We start from the raw sequence: 19,573 nt of genomic DNA on the forward strand, positions 1-19,573 counted from the left end.
GAGATTTACTCAGTTATCTCACCCTGCTTACATACCAGTCCTCCATCCTGTTAATCCACCAACCACTCACACTGGGGAGAAGCGATTCACCTGCTCCATACGTGAGAAAGGATTTACTCAGTCGTCTGGCCTTTGGTCACACCACAGAGTTCACACTGAGGAGAGGCCATACCCCTGCTCAGTCTGTGGGAAGGGATTTACTCAGTTATCTCACCCTGCTAACACAGCAGAGAAATCACACTCGGAAGAAGCCAAAAAGCTGCACTTCCTGTGGGAAGAGCTTCAGGTCTTCATCCAACCTCAGTGCACAGAAGCGTGTTCACACTGGGGAGAAATCATTCACCTGCTCCAAGTGTGGGATGGAATTCACTCAGTCAGCCAACCTGGAAATACACAAGAGAATTCACACTGAGGAGAAGCCATTTAGCTGCACCTCCTGTGGAAAGAGTTTCAGGCAGTTATCCACACTCACTGCACAGCAACGCACTCACACTGGGGAGAGGCCATTCACCTGCGCTGTGTGGGGGAAGGGATTCACTCAGTCAGCCAGCCTCATGTTAAACCAGCAAGTTCACACTGAGGGGAGTCTGTTCAACTGCACTCACTGTAGAAAGAAATTCAGGCAGTCTTCCGCGCTCACTGCACACCAGCGAATTCACATTGGGGAAAAATCATTCAACTGCTCCGTATGTGGGAAGGGCTTCACTCAGTCATCTGGGCTTTGGTCACACCAGCGAGTTCTCATTGGGGAGAAGCCATTCAGCTGAACTCTCTGTGAAAAGAGTTCCAGATCTTCATCTGATCTGAACGTACAAAGCGAGTTCACACTGGGGAGAGGTCGTTCACCTGCTGTGTGTGTGGAAAGGGTTTCACTCGGTCAGCCAATCTGTGGACACACCAGAGCGTTCACAAGTGACTGCAGGAGTTGGATTATATTGTTATTTGCTGTTAATCACACCGAGGATTGTTAGTCTATTTTTTATTTGGTTTGTTTTTGCTGGTGTTAACAGCCCCATCGCAGACAGAACTGTAATATTGTGGAAAGAGCTTGATTTTTGGGGCTGCTGAGTCCCTATTTAAAAGCACCAGCTGTGATCTTTCTCTCTAACTCAAGAACTCTCGACAGGTACGAGTTCACAATAAAATTATCAACCTCCACTTGAATTCCATGTTGATCATTGATGCAAAATCTACAACTCAGTGTTGAAAGGTTCCAGCTCCAATTAGAAAATGCTGATTAATCCTTGCTGACAATTCTCACTGACTTAAATATTCTTTACAATGGGAACTCTATTACATTATCAAGATACACTGAACAAAACAGAAAAATATTTCACAGTCACATCAGTAAAATCTTCATCAATCAACACTGATACTGATGAAACTTGGAAGTCGCTGAGTTCTCTCATTTCTGACACAGCAGCAGCAACATTTGGTAAAAGTTGCAAAGATGGTTTGAGACCCACTCAGCAGAGATGACATCTGTCATTGAAGCAAAAAGCAAAACCTACCTGATGTACAACATCAACCCAAAAGCTGGAACACTGTGTCACTTGAATGTAGCCAGGACAGATGTGTAAAAAGCAGAGAGAGATTGTGCAAATAATCATTGGATCAGCCTATTTCAAGAAATACAAATTGTCTGTGGCAACAGAAATCTCTGTGCTGTGTATGATGGGATTAGGAGAGTAGTTGGCCTTCCCATCATCAAAGTTGCTCCCCTGAAATTGTCACTTGAGCTGGAAAAGGCTATTGATTGCAAACCTACCTCAGTTGATCTTTCTCTACACCCTCGCTATGACTGTATCACGACATTCTGCACTCTCTCCTTCCCAATGTACAGTATGCTTTGTCTGTATAGCGCACAAGAAACAATATTTTTCGCTGTATACTAATATATGTGACAATAATAAATCAAACAGACCGCACAGAGAAACTAACTTTATAACAATCAGGATAGAATTAAACACACTGGTATGTTGGGATGTCCTGTGGTTGTGAAAGGCTCTGTAGAAATGTAAGTTTATAAATTGAAGATTTATGTTCTCTGATCTTGTTATCTGGAACTGAATTGATTTCAGCCACCCCCATCTTGTCATTTATTAAATTCACTTTGGTTCAGACAAGACTTTAACCAATTAAGACAAAGGCAGAATTCTCTGGATAGTAAATTTAAAAATAAGTTTATTCAATGAGAGAGGTTTACTGAACAACTTTAAGACATTGGCTTTTATAACTTGATGTGGGTGATCAGTCTGGAAGGTTAACCCTCTCTGGCTCCTTCTTTGACAGGACTTTTTGTGGAATTCAGCCTCGGGAGTCTGGCTTCTTCTTAGACATTAATTTCCTTGAAACTCAGCCTCGGGACTCTTCAGTATTTGGCCAGCAGGGAAGACCTTTGGAACCTCTACTTTTATTCCCTCCATCAGAGTTGGGCCTGTTTAACATGACAATTGGTCAATTTGATGAGATTAATTCAATTGAATCCCCAATATTTACACCACCTTTTCTCTTCATCTTATTCAGGAATACAACATAATTGTTTCAGACTATCCCTTTACCTGATTCCATACAATCCCTTGTTCATACAGTTTCAAATATTGAAGAGTTTGAAGGTCCCTCTCGCCAGTACATTTATCTTCATTGCACATTCTTTACATACACAGCAATAAGCTTTTACATTTTTACAGTAAATAAAACTCAGCCTTTTACTATAACTACTGATTCATTAATTGTAACTTAATACAATCATGTTAATGGCTGGTGGCTAATTAATACAGGATTCTTTAATTCATTTGGTTAATACAAGATTCACTGGTTCAAAAAGACACACGATGGAAGACAATAGGTTTCTTTCTTATTCACCTTGATCAGACTGAACAATCGACCTTATTCTTGAGCCAGATTTGACGGAATATAATGTCCTGTAGCTTATCAAAATGAGAGAAGAAATTCTTAGTTTAAACAATTTCTGCTGGTTATGCAGTTTCCACAAGCATTTGGGTGATTACAGCATTAATTTTTAAAATAAAGCTTCATTCACATGTTAGAGTTTAAGATTGTTTCCTTGACCTTGTTACTTAGAATGTTCAAGGAACAATTCAGCACAGTAACAGGCACTTGGGCCCACCGAGCCTGTGCCAATAGAGCTTCAATCCCTCTGTTCACCTCCTGTCTGTCTATCAAGATACACCTTGAACATTGCGAAGGTGCCTGCTTCCACCGCCTTCACTGGCAGTGCATTCCAGGCACCCAGCACCTCGAGAGTCATAGAGGTTAACAGCATGGAAACAGGCCCTTTGGCTCAACTTGTCCATGCTGCCCCTTTTTTTAAACGACTAAGCGAGTCCGAATTGCCCGCATTTGGCCCATATCCCTCGATAGCAATCTTGCTCGTAACTGTCTAAACGTTTTTCAAAAGACAAAATTGTACCCACCTCTACTACTACCTCTGGCAGCTTGTTCCAGACACTCGCCACCTCTGTGTGAAAAAGTTGCCCCTCTGGACCCTTTTGTATCTCTTCCCTCTCACCTTAAACCGAGGCACTCTAGTTTTAGACTTTGGGAAAAGTTATTGAGTATCTCGCTGATCTATGCCCCTCATTATTTTATAGACCTCTATAAGATCACTCCAAAGCCTCCTATGCTCCAGAGGAAAAAGTCCCAGTCTATGCAGCCTATCCTTATAACTCAAACCATCAAGTCCTGGGAGCATCCTAATAAATCTTTTCTGCACTCTTTCTAGTTTAATAATATCTTTTCTATAATAGGGTGACCAGACCTGTATGCTGTATAACAAGTGTGGCCTTACCAATGTCTTGTGCAACTTCAACAAGACGTCCCAACTCCTGTATTCAATGTTCTGACCAATGAAACCAAGCATGCTGAATGCCTTCTTCACCACTCTGTCCACTCGTGGCTCCACTTTCAATGAGCTATGAACATGTACCCTTAGATCTCTTTGTTCTATAACTCTCCCCAATGCCCTATCATTAACTAAGCCCTACCCTGGTTCGATCTACCAAAATGCATCACCTCGCACTTATCTAAATTAAACTCCATCTGCCATTCGTCAGCCCATTGGCCCAATTGATCAAGAACCCATTGCAATCCGAGCTAACCATCTTCACTGTCCACTATGCCACCCACCTTGATGTCATCTGCAAACTTACTAATCACACCTCCTAAATTCTCATCCAAATCATTAATATAAATGACAAATAATAGTGGACCCAGCACCGATCCCTGAGGCACATCACTGGTCACAGGCCTTCAGTTTGAAAAACAACCATCTACAATCACCCTCTGTCTTCTGTCATCAAGCCAATTTTGTATCCATTTGGCTACTTCATCCTGGATCCCGTGAGATTTAATCTTATGCAACAACCTACCATGAAGTACCATGTCAAAGGCCTTGCTAAAGTCCATGTAGACAACAACAACTGCACTGCCCTCATCTACCTTCTTGGTTACCCCTTCAAAAAACTCAATCAAACTTCTGAGACATGATTTTCTACTCACAAAGCCATGCTGACTGTCCCTGATCAGTCCTTGCCTCTCTAAATGCCTGTACATCCTGTCTCTCAGAATACCTTCGACCAGCGTACCCACTACAGATGTGAGGCTCACCAGCCTGTAGTTCCCAGGCTTTTTCCTGCAGCCCTTTCTAAACAAAGGCACAACATTTGCCATCCTCCTATCTTCAGGCACCTCAGCTGTGGATGTCAATTCAAATATCTCTGCTCGGGGACTCACAATTTCCTCCCTAGCCTCCCACAATGTCCTGGGATACACTTCATCAGGTCCTGGGGATTTATCTACCTTGATGCGCTTTAAAACTTCGAGCACATCCTTCACTGTTATATGCACACTCCTCAAGACATCACTATTTATTTTCCCAAGTTCCCCAACATCCATGCCTCAACAGTAAATATTGATGAGAAATATTCATTTAGGATCTCACCCATCTCTTGTGGATCCGCACATAGATGACCTTGTTGACCCTTAAAAGACCCTACTCTCTATACTCTGTATTTGTAGAATCTCTGGATTCTCCTTTGCCTTATCTGCCAAAGCAATCTCATGTCCCCTTTTTGCCCTCCTGATTTCTCTCTTAACTCTACTCCTACACCCTCTATACACTTCAAGGGATACACTTGATCCCAGCTGCCTATGCATGTCATGTGCCTCCTCCTTCTTCTTGACCAGGGCCTCAATATCCCAAGTCATCCAGGATTCCCTACTTCTACCAGCCTTGCCCCTCACTCTAAGAGGAATGTGCTTTTCCTGAACCCTGGTTAACACACTTTTGAAAGTCTCCCACTTACCAGACGTCCCTCTACCTTCCCACAGACTCCCCCAATTAACTTTTGAACGTTCCTGCCTGATACCATCAAAATTTAGAATTTTAACCTTTGGGCCTGACCTATCATTCTCTATAGCTATCTTAAAACTAATAGAATTATGGTCACTGGTCCCAAAGTGATCCCTCACTAACACTTCTGTCACCTGCCCTTCCTTATTTCCCAAGAGGAGGTCAAGTTTTGCCCCCTCTCTAGTCGGGCCATCCACATACTGAATGAGAAATTCCTCCTGAATACACTCAACAAATTTCTCTCTATCCAACCCTCTCATACTATGGCTGTCCCAGTCAATGTTGAGAAAGTTAAAATCGCCGACTATTTGGAGCTATTTGTAATCTCCTTACATATTTGCTCCTCAATTTCCCGCTGACTATTTGGGGGCCTATAGTACAACCCTATCAAAGTGATTTTCCCCCTTCTTACTTCTCAGTTCTACCCATATAGACTCAGTGGGCGAACCCTCGGATATATCCCCTCAGTACTGCTGTGATGTTTTCCCTCATCAAAAGTGCAACTCCCCCTCCTCTCTAACCTCCTGTTCTATCTTTCCTATATCATCTGTACCCTGAAACATTGAGCTGCCAGTCTTGTCCCTCCCTCAGCCATGTTTCAGTAATAGCTATAATATCCCAGTCCCACGTACCCATCCATGCCCTGAGTTCATCTGCCTTGCCTGTTAGGCCTCTTGCATTGAAATAAATGCAGTTTAATCTGGATTTCCCTTGCTCTCTGCTCTGCTTTTGACTGACCTGTCCAGTACTAGGATTACTGACACTGTCTTTACTATTTCATGTGCTCTCTTTAACTTCTGTCCTCAATCTTCTCTTCTGTCTCCCTATTGCTTTGGGTCACACCCCCCTGCCAAACTAGTTTAAACCCTCCCGAGTGGCTCTAGCAAATCTCCCCGCCAGGATGTTAGTCCCCCTCCAGTTCAGGTGTAACCTGTCCCTCTTGAACAGGTCACCCCTTCCCCAGAAGAGATCCCAATGATCCACAAATCTAAATCCCTGCCTCCTGCACCAGCTCTCAAGCCAGGCATTCATCTGCCTAATCTTCCTATTCCTACTCTCACTAACATGTGGCACCGGCAGTAATCCAGAAATTACTACCTTCGAGGTCTTGCACTGTAGTCTGCTGCCTAACTCACTAAATTCACTCTTCAGGACCTCATCCTTTTTCACCATGTATGTGAAAACTTTCCCCGCATGTTTCCCCGAACCTCATCACCTCTCACCTTGTGCCCTCTTGTAGTCGACCCTTCTTCCCTGGGGAAAAGCCTCTGACAATCCACCCTACATTTGCTTCTCATAGTTTTGTGGAGGTCACTCCTCAGCATCCGTCTTTCCAGTGAAAACAATCTGAACTTGTCCAACCTCTTCTTGTACCTTAAATCCTCCAGAACAGCAACATACCCTTTGACCCTCAGGAAAGGCTAGGGCTGTTTTTCTCTGGGACAGAGAAGACTGAAGGGTGACCTGATGCAACTCTTTAAGATTATGAAGGGGTTCAACATTCCAATAGGGATTTCAGTGAGAAACCTCTTTACCCAGCGAGTGGTGAGAATGTGGAACTCACTATCACAGTGAGTGGTTGAGGTGAACAGCATGAATACATTGAAGGGGAAGCTCGATACATACATGAGGGAGAAAGGAATAGAAGGATATGCTGATGGGGGAGATGAAGAGGGGTGGGTGGAGGCTCATGTGGAGCATAAATACTGACACAGACCAATTGGGCCGACTGGCCTGCCCTGTGCTGTAGACTCAATGGAACAGAGACAAATGTATTTATTTTAGATCTACCTGTAGCGATAGGAAAAACATTATTTACTATCCAGGATAAAATAAATGTCCTTCATCAACTTTTGTGGATCATTTCAGTGGAAATGTGCTCTCCCAGGCTCAAAGAGCATCTGCCCACTGGAAGCAAAGTTGTGAGAGCGGCCAGTCCAGCAGAAAGAAACCCTCCGACCCTCCCATTTCACCAACTGTCAGAATGAACATGGTTCAGTCCTGGATCTGATCAACAGCAGCAATAACAGCAGAATCCAACCACTGTAATCAATTATGAACTCGCTGGTGTCTCAGCAGGGTAGATGACTGAGTGAATTCTTTCCCACAGTCAGAGCAGGTGAATGGTCTCTCCCCAGTGTGGACTCGCTGGTGTCTTCTCAGGTTGGACAAATCTCGGAACTGCTTCCCACAATCAGAGCAGGTAAATGGTCTCTCCCCAGTGTGAACTCGCTGGTGTTTTTGCAGAGTGGATGAATCTTTGAATTTCTTCGCACACACTGTGCAGATGAACGGCCTCTCCTCAGTGTGAATTCGTTGGTGTGTCAGCAAATGGGTTGAAGTTTTGAATCCCTTCCCACAGTCAGAACAGATGAATGACCTCTCCTCGGTGTGAACCTGTCGGTGTCGTATCAGGTTGGATAACCATCTGAACCTTCTTGCGCAGTGAGAGCAGCTGAATTGTTTCCGCTCAGTGTGAACTCGCTGGTGTGTCTGCAGGTTGGATGACTGAGTGAATCCCTTCCCACACTGAGAGCAGGTAAATGGCCTCTCCCCAGTGTGAGCTCGCTGGTGTGTCAGCAAATCGGAGAACTGATTGAATCTCTTCCCACACTCAGAGCAGCTGAATGGCCTCTCCCCAGTGTGAACTCGCTGGTGTGTCTGCAGGTTGGATAACTGAGTGAATCCCTTCCCACACTCAGAGCAGGTGAATGGCCTCTCCCCAGAGTGAATGCGCTGATGTATCTTGAGGGTGGATGAATGTTTGAAACCTTTCCCACATGCAGTGCAGGTGAATGGCCTTTCCTTAGTGTGAATTCGCTGGTGTGTCAGCAGGTGGGATGAATTTGTGAATCCCTTCCCACAATCAGAGCAGGTAAACGGCCGCTCCCCAGTGTGAATGCGTCGGTGAGTTTCTAGTTTTGAGGGGGTTATGAATCTCTTTCCGCAGTCCTCACATTTCCATGGTTTCTCCGTGGTGCAGGTGTCCTTGTGTCTCTCCATGTTCAACAATCAAATTAGGTTTCCGCACACAGGACACCCGGCTCCAAATGGGAATGTTTTTTCAAGCTGTGTAACTGGTTAAAACTGGAACACTCAGTTCAGAGTGTGTGTGTTGATGCTTTTCCCGTCACACTGATAGTTAATAACTGCTGAAGCTGACAGAGCAGACAATTATTTCTCCATCTAGATTCAAAGGCCACTTTGCAATGAATCAACTGAATCTTTCAGATCCTGATGCGACGTTTGATTTGGGATTTCTGGCTTAAATCCTCACTTCTAACATCTGTAAAAGAAGTTGACAAAAGTAATCAGCGTTAGTACAGGATAGAAATTCAGAACAGACAATTCTAGTTCCTCTGGAGCAAGTTTTCCTCTCTCATTCCCCCAAATCTGTAAATTTCATTCCCACACATTGGGAGGCAATGCCCGAGTGGTATTATCACTAGATTATTCATCCAAAACTCAGCTAATGTTCTGGGGACCCAGGTTCGAATCCCGCCACGGCAGACGGTAGAATTTGAATTTAAAAAAAAATGTGGAATTAAGAATCTATTGATGATTGTGAAACCATTGTTCATTGTCGGAAAACCCCATCTGGTTCACTAATGCCCTTCAGGGAAGGAAATCTGCCATCCTCACCTGTCCTGGCCTACATGTGACACCATAGCCACAGAAATGAGGAGAAATTTCTTCAGCCAGAGAGTGGTAGGTCTGTGGAATTCATTGCCACAGAGGGCTGTGGAGGCCGAGACGTTGAGCGTCTTCAAGACAGAAATTGATAAATTCTTGATTTCTCGAGGAATTAAGGGCTATGGGGAGAGAGCGGGTAAATGGAGTTGAAATCAACCATGATTGAATGGTGGAGTGGACTCGATGGGCCGAATGGCCTTACTTCCGCTCCTATGTCTTATGGTCTTAAATGTGTTGATTCTCAACTGCCCTCTGAAACAGCCCAGTGAGCCAATCAGATCAAGGGCAATGAGGGATGGGCAATAAATGCTGGCCAGCCAGCGATGCCCATGTCTCACGAATGAAGAAAAAAGAACTCTCCCTCCATTCTCATTCTGCTGGATCTAATATTCACCCTCCCAATTTTCCTGAAGAGGCTGATTGACAGACCTGGGCCAAACTTTCCAGAGTCTGCAGCCTCCCTGGATTCACTTCCTTTCCCTTCAGTTGCTGCAAGTCAACAATTCCCCCAGAACGAGAAAAGAAATGGAAAGGGGAAGAAAAGAAAGTGTTTTACTCACAGATGTTGGCCTCTTTTAAGGAGACAGGAAGAAATTTCAGTCTGTGTGAAGTTCAACCTGCATTGTCACAAAGCCCGCGCCCTGGATTGTCTGGAGGGCCACAGCCCTTCCGGTCCTCCAACTCTTCCCATGGGTCAACAATTCAGCATGAACGTCAGAGGGTGGGCTCTCCCCCGGAACATTCGCAGCTTCCCCTCTCCATTAGACATGCGCAGTCCCGGGCCAGGGGGAGGGGGAGATCACCGAGCGGCTTCTCGCTCTGGCCGGAGCCGTCAGCCGGTTGCCTGGAAACCTTGGCTCGATGTGTTGCAGGGGGACGAGAACAATGGGTGGGGACGGGGCTCCCGGGTCCGCGCGCCCGGGCCTGCGCACTGGAACCCGGAGACGTCACCGCGTAGCAGAGTGATTCTTATTGGCTGATTCAGGCAGGGCTCCATTGTGACGTCAGAATACGGAAGTTGTCCAATGAGCTTCAGAGTGAAACTTGCTCCTTTGGAAAACATCAGGGAGGAAATCAATGTTTCCCCCTTTCCATTTCTTTTCTCATTCTGGGGGAAATTGGGGACTTGCAGCAACTGAAGGGAAAGGAAGTGAATCCAGGGAGGCTGCAGACTCTGAAAAGCTTACAGACGAACATCGGAATTAAGAGCAGGACTCGGCCCAGGTATCTTTTTCTTTCTCTCTCAAAGATATTGACATCCTTTAGCCCCCTCAGTTTGACACATTTATTTATGTGGCTAATAGGATGGCCTCTTACCCAATGTTCACAATTAATGGGGGAATTTTCCCAGGAGAAAGCTAACATTTAAATGAACAGAAAATTCGTATGGGACAGAGATATGTATAATGTTATATTGCATCTACTACGTTATTTATGATCCCTTATTTCTTGTCTTGAAATATATAGCAATGTGGCTACTTTATTTATTTCCAGTGATGGAGACATTACAACATAGAAGGAATCAGTTTGGCAATTCAGATCCATGCCAACTCTCTGTGGAGCAATTCAGTCAGTCCCATTCCCTCTCTATATTCCCATTCCCCTGAGTTTCACGTCACAATGGAATGGGTGAGAGTTCCAGATAATCTGAGACTGGGGTGGAGTTGTGCAATGTCACTGAGGAGGAACAAAACGGTCTTGATGATGATGTGGATATGTGGCTGAAAGCTCATCTTGGGGTGAAATATTTCACCATGATTGTGAACAGCCTTGTTCAGCCTCAGACAGTTGCCAGGAAGAGGGAGAGAGTTTTTTTAAAAAGATTATTTATTAGTCGCAAGTAAGGCTTACATTAACATTGCAATGAAGTTACTGTGAAATTCCCCTAGTCGCCCCACTCCAACGCCTGTTCGGGTCAATGCACTTTTTTAACCAGCACATCTTTCAGTTGCTGGCGAGGGAGTGGAGTTTGTAGTCAGACTGAAGACAATGGGTTCAGTTTTCCCAGTATTTATGCAAAAGAAAGTTCTGTTCTTTTAGTACTGCAAGTCAGATAAGTCAGGATGGTGTGTGAGTTGGAGGAACTTGGAGGTGATGGTGTTTATATCCACCTGCTACCTTGGTCCTTCTAGATGCTGGAGGTTGAGGGTTTAGGATATTCTGTCAAAGTTCTTGTCAAGATGCAGATGTATAAATCCCTCTCTTTCACCCCAGCCACTCCTACTTCTCTCTGTCTCCTCCCACAGTGCCACAGTGGGTCTTTGTAGACAGGTTTCCTTCCCTGAAGGACATCAATAAACCAGTTGGGTTTTTATGACAATTCAGCAGCTTTCATGGTTACCTTTTCCTCACAAATTACCAGATTTCCAGATTCATTCAGCTCAATTTCACAACCCACCTTTGCATTTTTGTGGGTTCTTTTTCACTCTCTTTTCTGTTTTAAATCAATTTCGCACTGTTTTAGAAGAGGGGGATTTGCAGTTGAGAAACTGAAACCAAACATGACATCAGAACCTGATTAAGTCGGCCAATTTATTGTAACCTGAATATCATTGTATTTTGAACATGGAAGAAAAAAGCGCCATTCACAGTGGAGAGAAAATGTACACGTGTTCTTTGTGTGGAGAATCATCTGGCCTTTAGGAACATAGTTGCAGTCACAACAGGAAAATAGCATGTGAGGATTGTGGGAAGGAATTCAATTACCCATCCCTGCTGGAAACTCATCGACGCAGTCACACTGGGGAGAGGCCATTCACCTGCTCCCAGTGTGGGAAGGGATTCAATCAGTCTTCCAACCTCGCAACACACCAGCGAGTTCACACTGGGGAGAAACCGTTCACCTGCTCTGAATGTGGGATGGGATTCGCTCACTCATCCACTCTGTTGATACAGCATGAACTCACACTCAGGAGAAGCCATTCATTTGCTCCCAGTGTGGGAAGGGATTTGCTGACTTAACCAATTTGTTGAAACACCAGCAAGTTCACACTGGGGAGAGGCCATTCACCTGTTCCCAGTGTGGAAAAGGATTTGTTCAGTCAGCCACTTTGTTCACACACCAGCGAATTCACACTGGGGAAAGGCCATTCACCTGCTCTCTGTGTGGGAAAGGATTCAGTCGGTTATCAACTCTCCTGACACACCAGCGAGTTCACACTGGGAGAAGTCATTCATCTGCTCTGTGTGTGGGAAAGGATTCAATCACTCATCCAACCGAGCAATACACCAGCGAATCCACACAGAGGAGAGGCCATTCATCTGCTCTGTGTGTGGGAAGGGATTCAATCAATCATCTAAACTAGCAATACATCAGCGGGTTCACAGTGTGGAGAGACCATTCACCTGTTTATAGTGTGGGAAGTGATATGTTACCTCATTGAATCTTCTGACACACCAATAAACTCACAAGTAACTGTTGTGACTGGATTTCAAATTAGGGAGAAACCGTGAAAATGTGGAGACTGTGAGGAGAGTTTCAGTTACCCATCAGAGCTGGAAGCTCATCGAGGATTCTTTGTTGATAGAGGTTTTCTACAAGCTACTCTGAGACTTGTCTTCTCCCTGGAAGTTTCAAGGCAGTCTATACTTATTATAGCAAGTATATTTATGGTTGCTAACTATTTAAAGTGGCATTTACATTGATAAGAGGAATGTTGCTTATTTGGAACTGAAATTGTGATAAGTTAGAAATTAAAGTTCTTTCCTTTCACTTATAAATATTATTCAACTATTAATATTCAAACTGTTTCATTTGCTGGAATTATATTTGAACTTTTATTTAAAAATGTTTGTTTTACCAAGAAAGATCTCTAATTTGTCAGTGGAATTACCCCTGGAGTGAAGCATCCTATCCTCACATTTATGCCAAAATAGAAAAATTGTTGGGGTCTACTCTGATTTCCTAATGTAATTTAGAGGTTCTGGTCCAGGACCCTAACAGAAGGGATTCACTCAATCATCCACACTGCCAACACTCTAGCTTCACACTGGGGAGAGACCTTAAAAATGCTCAGACTGTGGGAACTGCAATAAAAGTAGTGGAGAACTGATGAGAGACCATTCAGATGCTTTTACTGTGAGCCTGGGTTCAGGGGATCATCTCAACTCACTGTACCCCAGTGAGTTCACACTGGGGAGAGACCGGGTCCCGATGGATTTAATCCTAGGATCTTAAATGCGACTATTGAGATAAAAGCAAAATTCTGCGGGTACCGATAATCTGAAATAAAAACAGAAAATGTTGGAAAAACTCAGCAAGTCTGGCAGCATCTGTGGAGAGAGAAACAGAGTCAAAGTTTGCGTCCAAATGTCTTGTTTAGCTGAAGAGGGGTAGAAATGGTGAGTGAGACAGTTGATGTCAGTGTCATTATCAGTGACACTGATATCAATTATTGAAATAGAATAGAAATTCAGAACAGACAATTCCAGTTTCTCTGGAACATTTTTTCCTCTCCTTCACCCAAACATGTGGTTCAATCAAACTCAAATACCAAAATCAGCAACAAAGTCCCAACAGAATTTCCCTCTCCAGGACCACCTGGGCACAGACAAGACCACAGAAGATCAGCCGGCAGCCAGAGTGACTCCCGTCTTCCCCTTCAGCCCCACCCATCCTGGATCTACAGATTACTGCTTTAACCAGGGTCTAGAGCAGGTCCAGAAGATTCTCCCACTCACCCACCCCCTCCACACTACAGCCTTCTGGACTCAACATTCAGTCCAACAGTTTCAGAGAGTGAACTCTCAGCCCATTCTGTTTCTTTTTCTTTAATTGTTTCATTTTTCTTTCAGTCGGCAGCCCCCCCCCCCGCTCCAGGCACAGCTTCTGTTTGTTTTCTTTCTCGCTCCATCTCATTCCCTTTTGCTCTGGGGGATTCACTTTATTGTCATTCAATCTCCTGTCTTCCACCCTCTCACAGACCTTCGAAACATAGAAACATACATAGAAACCCTACAGTGCAGGAGGCGGCCATTTGGCCCATCGAGTCTGCACCGACCACAATCCCACCCAGGCCCTACCCCCACATATTTACCCGCTAATCCCACTAACTACACATCTCAGGGACAATTTTTAACCTGGCCAATCAACCTAACCCGCACATCTTTGGACTGTGGGAGGAAACCGGAGCACCCGGAGGAAACCCACGCAGACACGAGGAGAATGTGCAAACTCCACACAGACAGTGACCCGAGCTGTCCCTGTCCCACCCGCCCCTTTCTCCAAACCTGTTACATTTCCAACTTTCTCCAGTTCTGGTGAAAGGTCACAGACTTGAAATGTTAACTGTGTTTCTCTGTCTGCACAGATGCTGCCGAACCTGCTGAATTTTGTTCCAACATACCATTTGCCTTTTTCACTGCCTTTTACACTTACATGCTTACCTTGAGTGATGAGTGTATGAGGACACCCAGGTCTTGTTGCATATTTCCTCCTCCTACTTTATGACTATTCAGATAGTAATCTGTCTTCCAGTTTTTGCTCCCAAAGTGGATGACCTCACATTTATCCAAATTATACTGCATCTGCCAATCATTTGCCCACTCACTCAACTTGTCAAATTACACTGAAGGATTGCTGCATCCTCCTCATAGCTTAGCCTCCGACCTTGCTTTGTGTCATTAGCAAATTTGGAGATATTGCATTTAGTTCTCTCATCTAAATCAATAATACATATGTAGTAAGTAGCTGGGGTCCCAGCTCTGATCCCTGCAGTACCCCATTAGTCACTTCTTGTCATTTGGAAAAAGACCCATTTATTCCTACTCTTTGTTTTCTGTCTGCCAATTAGTTTTCTATCCATCTCAACACACTGCACCAATCCCATCTGCTTTAATTTTACACGTTAATCTTTTTCGACTTTGTCAGAATCCTTCTGAAAGTCGAAATAAACCACATCCACTGGCTGCCCCCCGCCACTCCCTCCCGATCAACTCGACTAGTGATATCCTCAAAGAATTCAAATCGTTTTGTCAAGCACAATTTCCCTTTTTTAAATCCATGCTGACTCTGTCCGATCCTGCCACTGTTTTTCGAGTGTTTTGCTATAAAATCCTTGAAAATTGATTCTTGAATATTCCCCACTAACAGTGTCAGGCTTACTGGTCTATAATTCCTTACTTTCTCCCTACCTCCCTTTTTATATAGTGGGGCTACATTCACTATCCTCCAACCTGTAGGGACTGTTCCAGAGTTTTTAGAATCTTGGAAGATGACCACCAATGCATCCACTATTTCTCAGGCATCTTCCTCATGTATTCTGGGATGCAAATGATCAGGTCCTGAGGATTTATGGGCCTTTAATCCCATCAGTTTCCCCAACACTAATTCTCGACTAATACTGATCTCCTTCAGTTCCTTCCTCTCACTAAATCCTGTGTTCCCCAACATTTTTATGTCCTCCTTTGTGAAGACAGAACCAAAGTAAGTAGTCAGTTGGTCAGCCATTTCTTTGGTCCCCATTATAAATTTCCCTGTTTCTGACTGGAAGGGACCTACATTTGTCTTCATCAATCTTTCTCTCTTCACACACCTGTAGAAATTTTTACAGTAAGAAGTTTAACAACACCAGGTTAAAGTCCAACAGGTTTATTTGGTAGCAAAAGCCACACAAGCTTTCGGAGCCTCAAGCCCCTTCTTCAGGTGACTCACCTGAAGAAGGGGCTTGGGCCTCCAAAAGCTTGTGTGGCTTTTGCTACCAAATAAACCTGTTGGACTTTAACCTGGTGTTGTTAAACTTCTAACTGTGTTTACCCCAGTCCAACGCCGGCATCTCCACATCGAAATTTTTACAGTCAGTTTTTATGTTCCCTGCAAGCTTACTCTCATATTCCATTTTCCTCTTCTTAATCAATCCCTTGGTCCTCTGTTGCTGAATTCTAAACTGCTCCCAATCCTCAGGTCTGTTGTTTTCCTTGGCCAAATTGTATGTCTATCCTGGATCTAATGCTATCTCTAATTTCTCAGAATTCTCTGTGTTGTGTCTCACCGCAAAATCCCTAATTTTCCACTTTGGGAAGTTCATCACATGATGATATTTTGAGTCAGACCTGAAGCACTCGTTAATTGTTCCCCAGTCATTCCTGGGGTTCATTTGTTTATTAATGCTGTTCCAATCTGTCTTTTGTTGTGATATCCAGATCTGCTATAGCTGCTTTCACCCCCTACAAAACCTGTCAAAGTCTAACCATGTTTCATAACCATCCAGTAGATCATCTATCTTGTCAATCTCATAATTGAACCCAAACAGAAGATCCAAATCTTTATCAGTGTCCAACTGACGGACATCCAGCTCACAAAATACTTTGCTTCTGATTTTCTTTTTGGTGCGAAGTGACAATGCCAAGGCCAGACCTTGTTTCCCCCTTGGTAGGGATGTAACCAGTATCCACATCTCCACTTTCATATGGTTCAGACTCTGAGAGCAGCAGCGGGTAATCTGACCCTGACAATTCCCACTCACTTTCAGCCATTTCTCACAAAAGCTGCTGGGATTGCAAAACTTCTGTCTGAAAAATATTTCCCTTTAGCTTCCAATCTCCACCATTAGAAAATATTCCCTCTGACCATGTTACAATCCTGACAGTCTTATGGTGAAAGAAGAAGTTGGAGCCAACCTTTATTTGGTACAGATTTATTTAGAGTGAAACTTCACAGGTATTTCCCTCCTAACTTCACACTATGTCAGTACATGTCTCTTTATTTGCATTTATAATCATCCAATCAATGCCCTCAATTTGTATGTACTTAATCTCAAATGATTTGTTATCCCCAAGAGTGGGAGCAGATAATAAGTCTAATCGGAGTGACTGCTGCAATGTCTCAACAGAGGTTGAATCATTCAACGAATATGATTAACAGAAAAATCCCATCACAATAGTTACTTGTGAACTCGCTGGTGTGTCTGCAGAGTGGATGACTGAGTGAATCCCTTCCCACATGTGGAGCAGATGAAAGGTCTCTCCCCAGTGTGAACTCGCTGGTGTAACCGCAGGTTGGATGAGCGAGCAAAACCTTTCTCACAAACGGAGCAAATGAATGGCCTCTCCCCAGTGTGAACTCTCTGGTGTTTCAGCAGATTGGCTGAATGAGCAAATCCCTTCCCACACTGGGAGCAGGTGAATGGTCTCTCCCCGGTGTGCCCTTCCTTGTGTATTGCTAGGTTGGATGACTGATTGAATCCCTTCCCACATACAGAGCAGGTGTATGGTCTTTCCCCAGTGTGAATTCGCTGGTGCGTCTGCAATGTGTGAGAGTGAGCAAATCCCTTCCCACACTGGGAACAGGTGAATGGCCTCTCCCCAGTGTGAACAGTCTGGTGTGTCAGCAAATTTGATGACCGACTGAATCCCTTCCCACATTGGGAGCAGGTGAACGGCTTCTCCTCAGTGTGAATTTGCTTGTGTAATGCAAGGTTGGATGACTGAGTGAATCCCTTCCCACACACAGAGCAGGTGAACGGTCTCTCTCCAGTGTGCATTCGCTGATGTTTCAGCAGATTGGATGAGTGAGCAAATCGCTTCCCACACTGGGAGCAGGTGAATGGTCTCTCCCCAGTGTGAATTCGCTGGTGTTTTACGAGGGTGGATGGGTGAGCAAAACCCTTCCCACACTGGGAACAGGTGAATGGCCTCTCCCCAGTGTGACTGCGCCGATGAGTTTCCAGCAGGGATGGGTAATTGAATTCCTTCCCACAGTCTCTACATTTCCATGCCATCTCCCTGTTGTGACTGCAATTGTGCTCCGAAAGGCCAGATGATTGGTTGAAGTCTTGTCCACACAGAGAACATATGTTTAGTTTCTCTCCACTGTGAACGGTGCTATTTTCTTCCATGTTCAAAATACAATGATATTCAGGTTACAATAAATTGGCCAATTCCATCAGGTTCTGATACATTGTTTGAATCCTCATCTTCTAAAACCCTGTGAAATTGATTAAAACAGAAAGAAGAGAGTAAGGGAACCCACAAAAATACAATGGTTGTGAAATTGAGCTGAATGAATCTGGGGCCAGCACTAGGAAAAAGTGACTATGAAAGCTTTTGGATTGTCATGAAAAACCCAACTGATTCACCAAGATAAAAGCAAAATACTGCGGATGCTGGGATCTGAAACAAACACAGAAAATGCTGGAGAAACTCAGCAGGTCTGACAGCATCTGTAGAGAATGGGGCCAATGTTCTGAGTCTGGAAGACCCATTGTCGACAAGTGTCATCCAGACTCAAAACATTGGCTCTATTCTCTCTCCACAGACACTGTCAGACCTGCTGAGTTTCTCCAGCATTTTCTGTTTTTGTTCCAACTGATTCACTAATGTCCTTCACGAAAATAAACTTGTCATCCAGGCTGGGTCTACACAAGACTCTGGGCACTGTGGGAGGAGACAGAGAGAAGTAGGAGAGGCCAGGGGTGAAGGAGAGGGATTTTATACATCAACAACTCAATGAGAACTTTGACCGAATCTCCCAAACCCTCAACCTCCATCATTAAGAAGGACTAAGATAGCAGGTAGACGTGAACACCATCACCTCCAAGTTCCCCTCCAGCTCACACACCATCCTGACTTGTCTGATGTCCTGGACTAAGAGAATGTTTTTCCATATCAGTACTGGGAAGTCTGAACCCATTGTCTTCAGTCCCCACTACAAACTCCACTCCCTCACCAGCAACTCTATCCCTCTTCCTGGGAACTGTCTGAGGCTGAACCAGGCTGTTCACAATCCTGGTGAAATATTTCACCTCAAGGTGAGGTTCCACCCACATATCCACATCGTCATCAAGACCGCCTACTTCCACCTCAGTGACATCGCCCGACTCCACCCCTGTCTCAGCTCATCTGGAACCCTCATCCATTCTATTGTGACGTCACACTCACTCTCCATTGTGACGCGTAACTGTCATGAATTCTATTGTGACGTTAGGACTTCACTCCCTGCCAGCCTCCCACACTCAGCCTCAATGGCGGCAGTCAGCCCAGGCCCAACACGACAAGTTGCGGCTCCATTTGGCACAAACGGGGGGAACCGGGAAGTTCATTTCCGGGGTTTGCCTTTGAACGTGTTTAGGAAGCTCTTCACCCACCCGCCATGTTCATCGCTCCCCGCGCGCCGCCCTCTACCTGGTATTGATCTTGTTTCCGACTTAAAACCGTCCGTCCATCGCCATTACCCTCAGGTCCCGCCCCTCATTCATCCTGATTGGTTGGAGGATCAGCCGCTCCCGCTCGGTCCTCCAGCCCCGCCCCCTCTTCCTATTGGTCCGGAGCTGCCGTCAATCAGTGCCCGGGCATTGTGATGTGGAGCATGCGCAGTGTCATTGCTGTCCTTGGCGCTTGTTTGTCCCGGAGAAGCGGAGTCAGCGTTAGGCGGTGGCTGGGAGGATTTGGAAACACTTTGTGGATCCGCAAACCCTTCAGAATCATTGTCAGCTCCCTGGTTTGCAGCTGCGGGGCTTCTCCCTCCCTCCTTCCCGGGAACAGGCCCAGGTTAACGGCCCCATCCTGGCT

General features: G+C 44.8%; 2 protein-coding genes across 2 annotated transcripts in view; one reads left to right on the top strand and one right to left on the bottom strand.

Annotated features, from left to right (window-relative positions):
* Window positions 1-7,310: 7,310 nt before the first annotated feature.
* Window positions 7,311-19,248, bottom strand: LOC144483245 (uncharacterized). Its single transcript, XM_078202026.1, has 3 exons — window positions 19,187-19,248; window positions 17,095-17,990; window positions 7,311-8,326 (listed from the first exon to the last, which is right to left on the bottom strand). The coding sequence occupies exons 2-3, from the start codon at window positions 17,899-17,901 to the stop codon at window positions 7,424-7,426; spliced, it is 1,710 nt and encodes a 569-aa protein (XP_078058152.1). The 5' UTR covers window positions 17,902-17,990; window positions 19,187-19,248; the 3' UTR covers window positions 7,311-7,423.
* The window catches only part of LOC144483237 (uncharacterized), a 284,523-nt gene continuing 275,226 nt past the window's right edge, over window positions 10,277-19,573 (top strand). Inside the window, exon 1 of the mRNA XM_078202015.1 lies at window positions 10,277-10,291. The gene's annotated coding sequence lies outside the window, so the exon portion shown is untranslated. The remainder of the gene's footprint in view (window positions 10,292-19,573) is intronic.

The sequence above is a fragment of the Mustelus asterias genome, unplaced genomic scaffold, assembly GCF_964213995.1.
Source record: "Mustelus asterias unplaced genomic scaffold, sMusAst1.hap1.1 HAP1_SCAFFOLD_50, whole genome shotgun sequence".
Classification (NCBI taxonomy): domain Eukaryota; kingdom Metazoa; phylum Chordata; class Chondrichthyes; order Carcharhiniformes; family Triakidae; genus Mustelus; species Mustelus asterias.

Excerpts from the sequence above, each read along its gene's own strand:
- LOC144483245 (XM_078202026.1), bottom strand. The coding sequence starts at position 17,901 with ATGGAAGAAAATAGCACCGTTCACAGTGGAGAGAAACTAAACATATGT. Across the intron at positions 8,327-17,094 it reads AGAGGCCATTCATTTGCTCC|GACTGCGGAAAGAGATTCAT; the intron begins GTTTGTGAGAAA and ends TGGAAATGTGAG.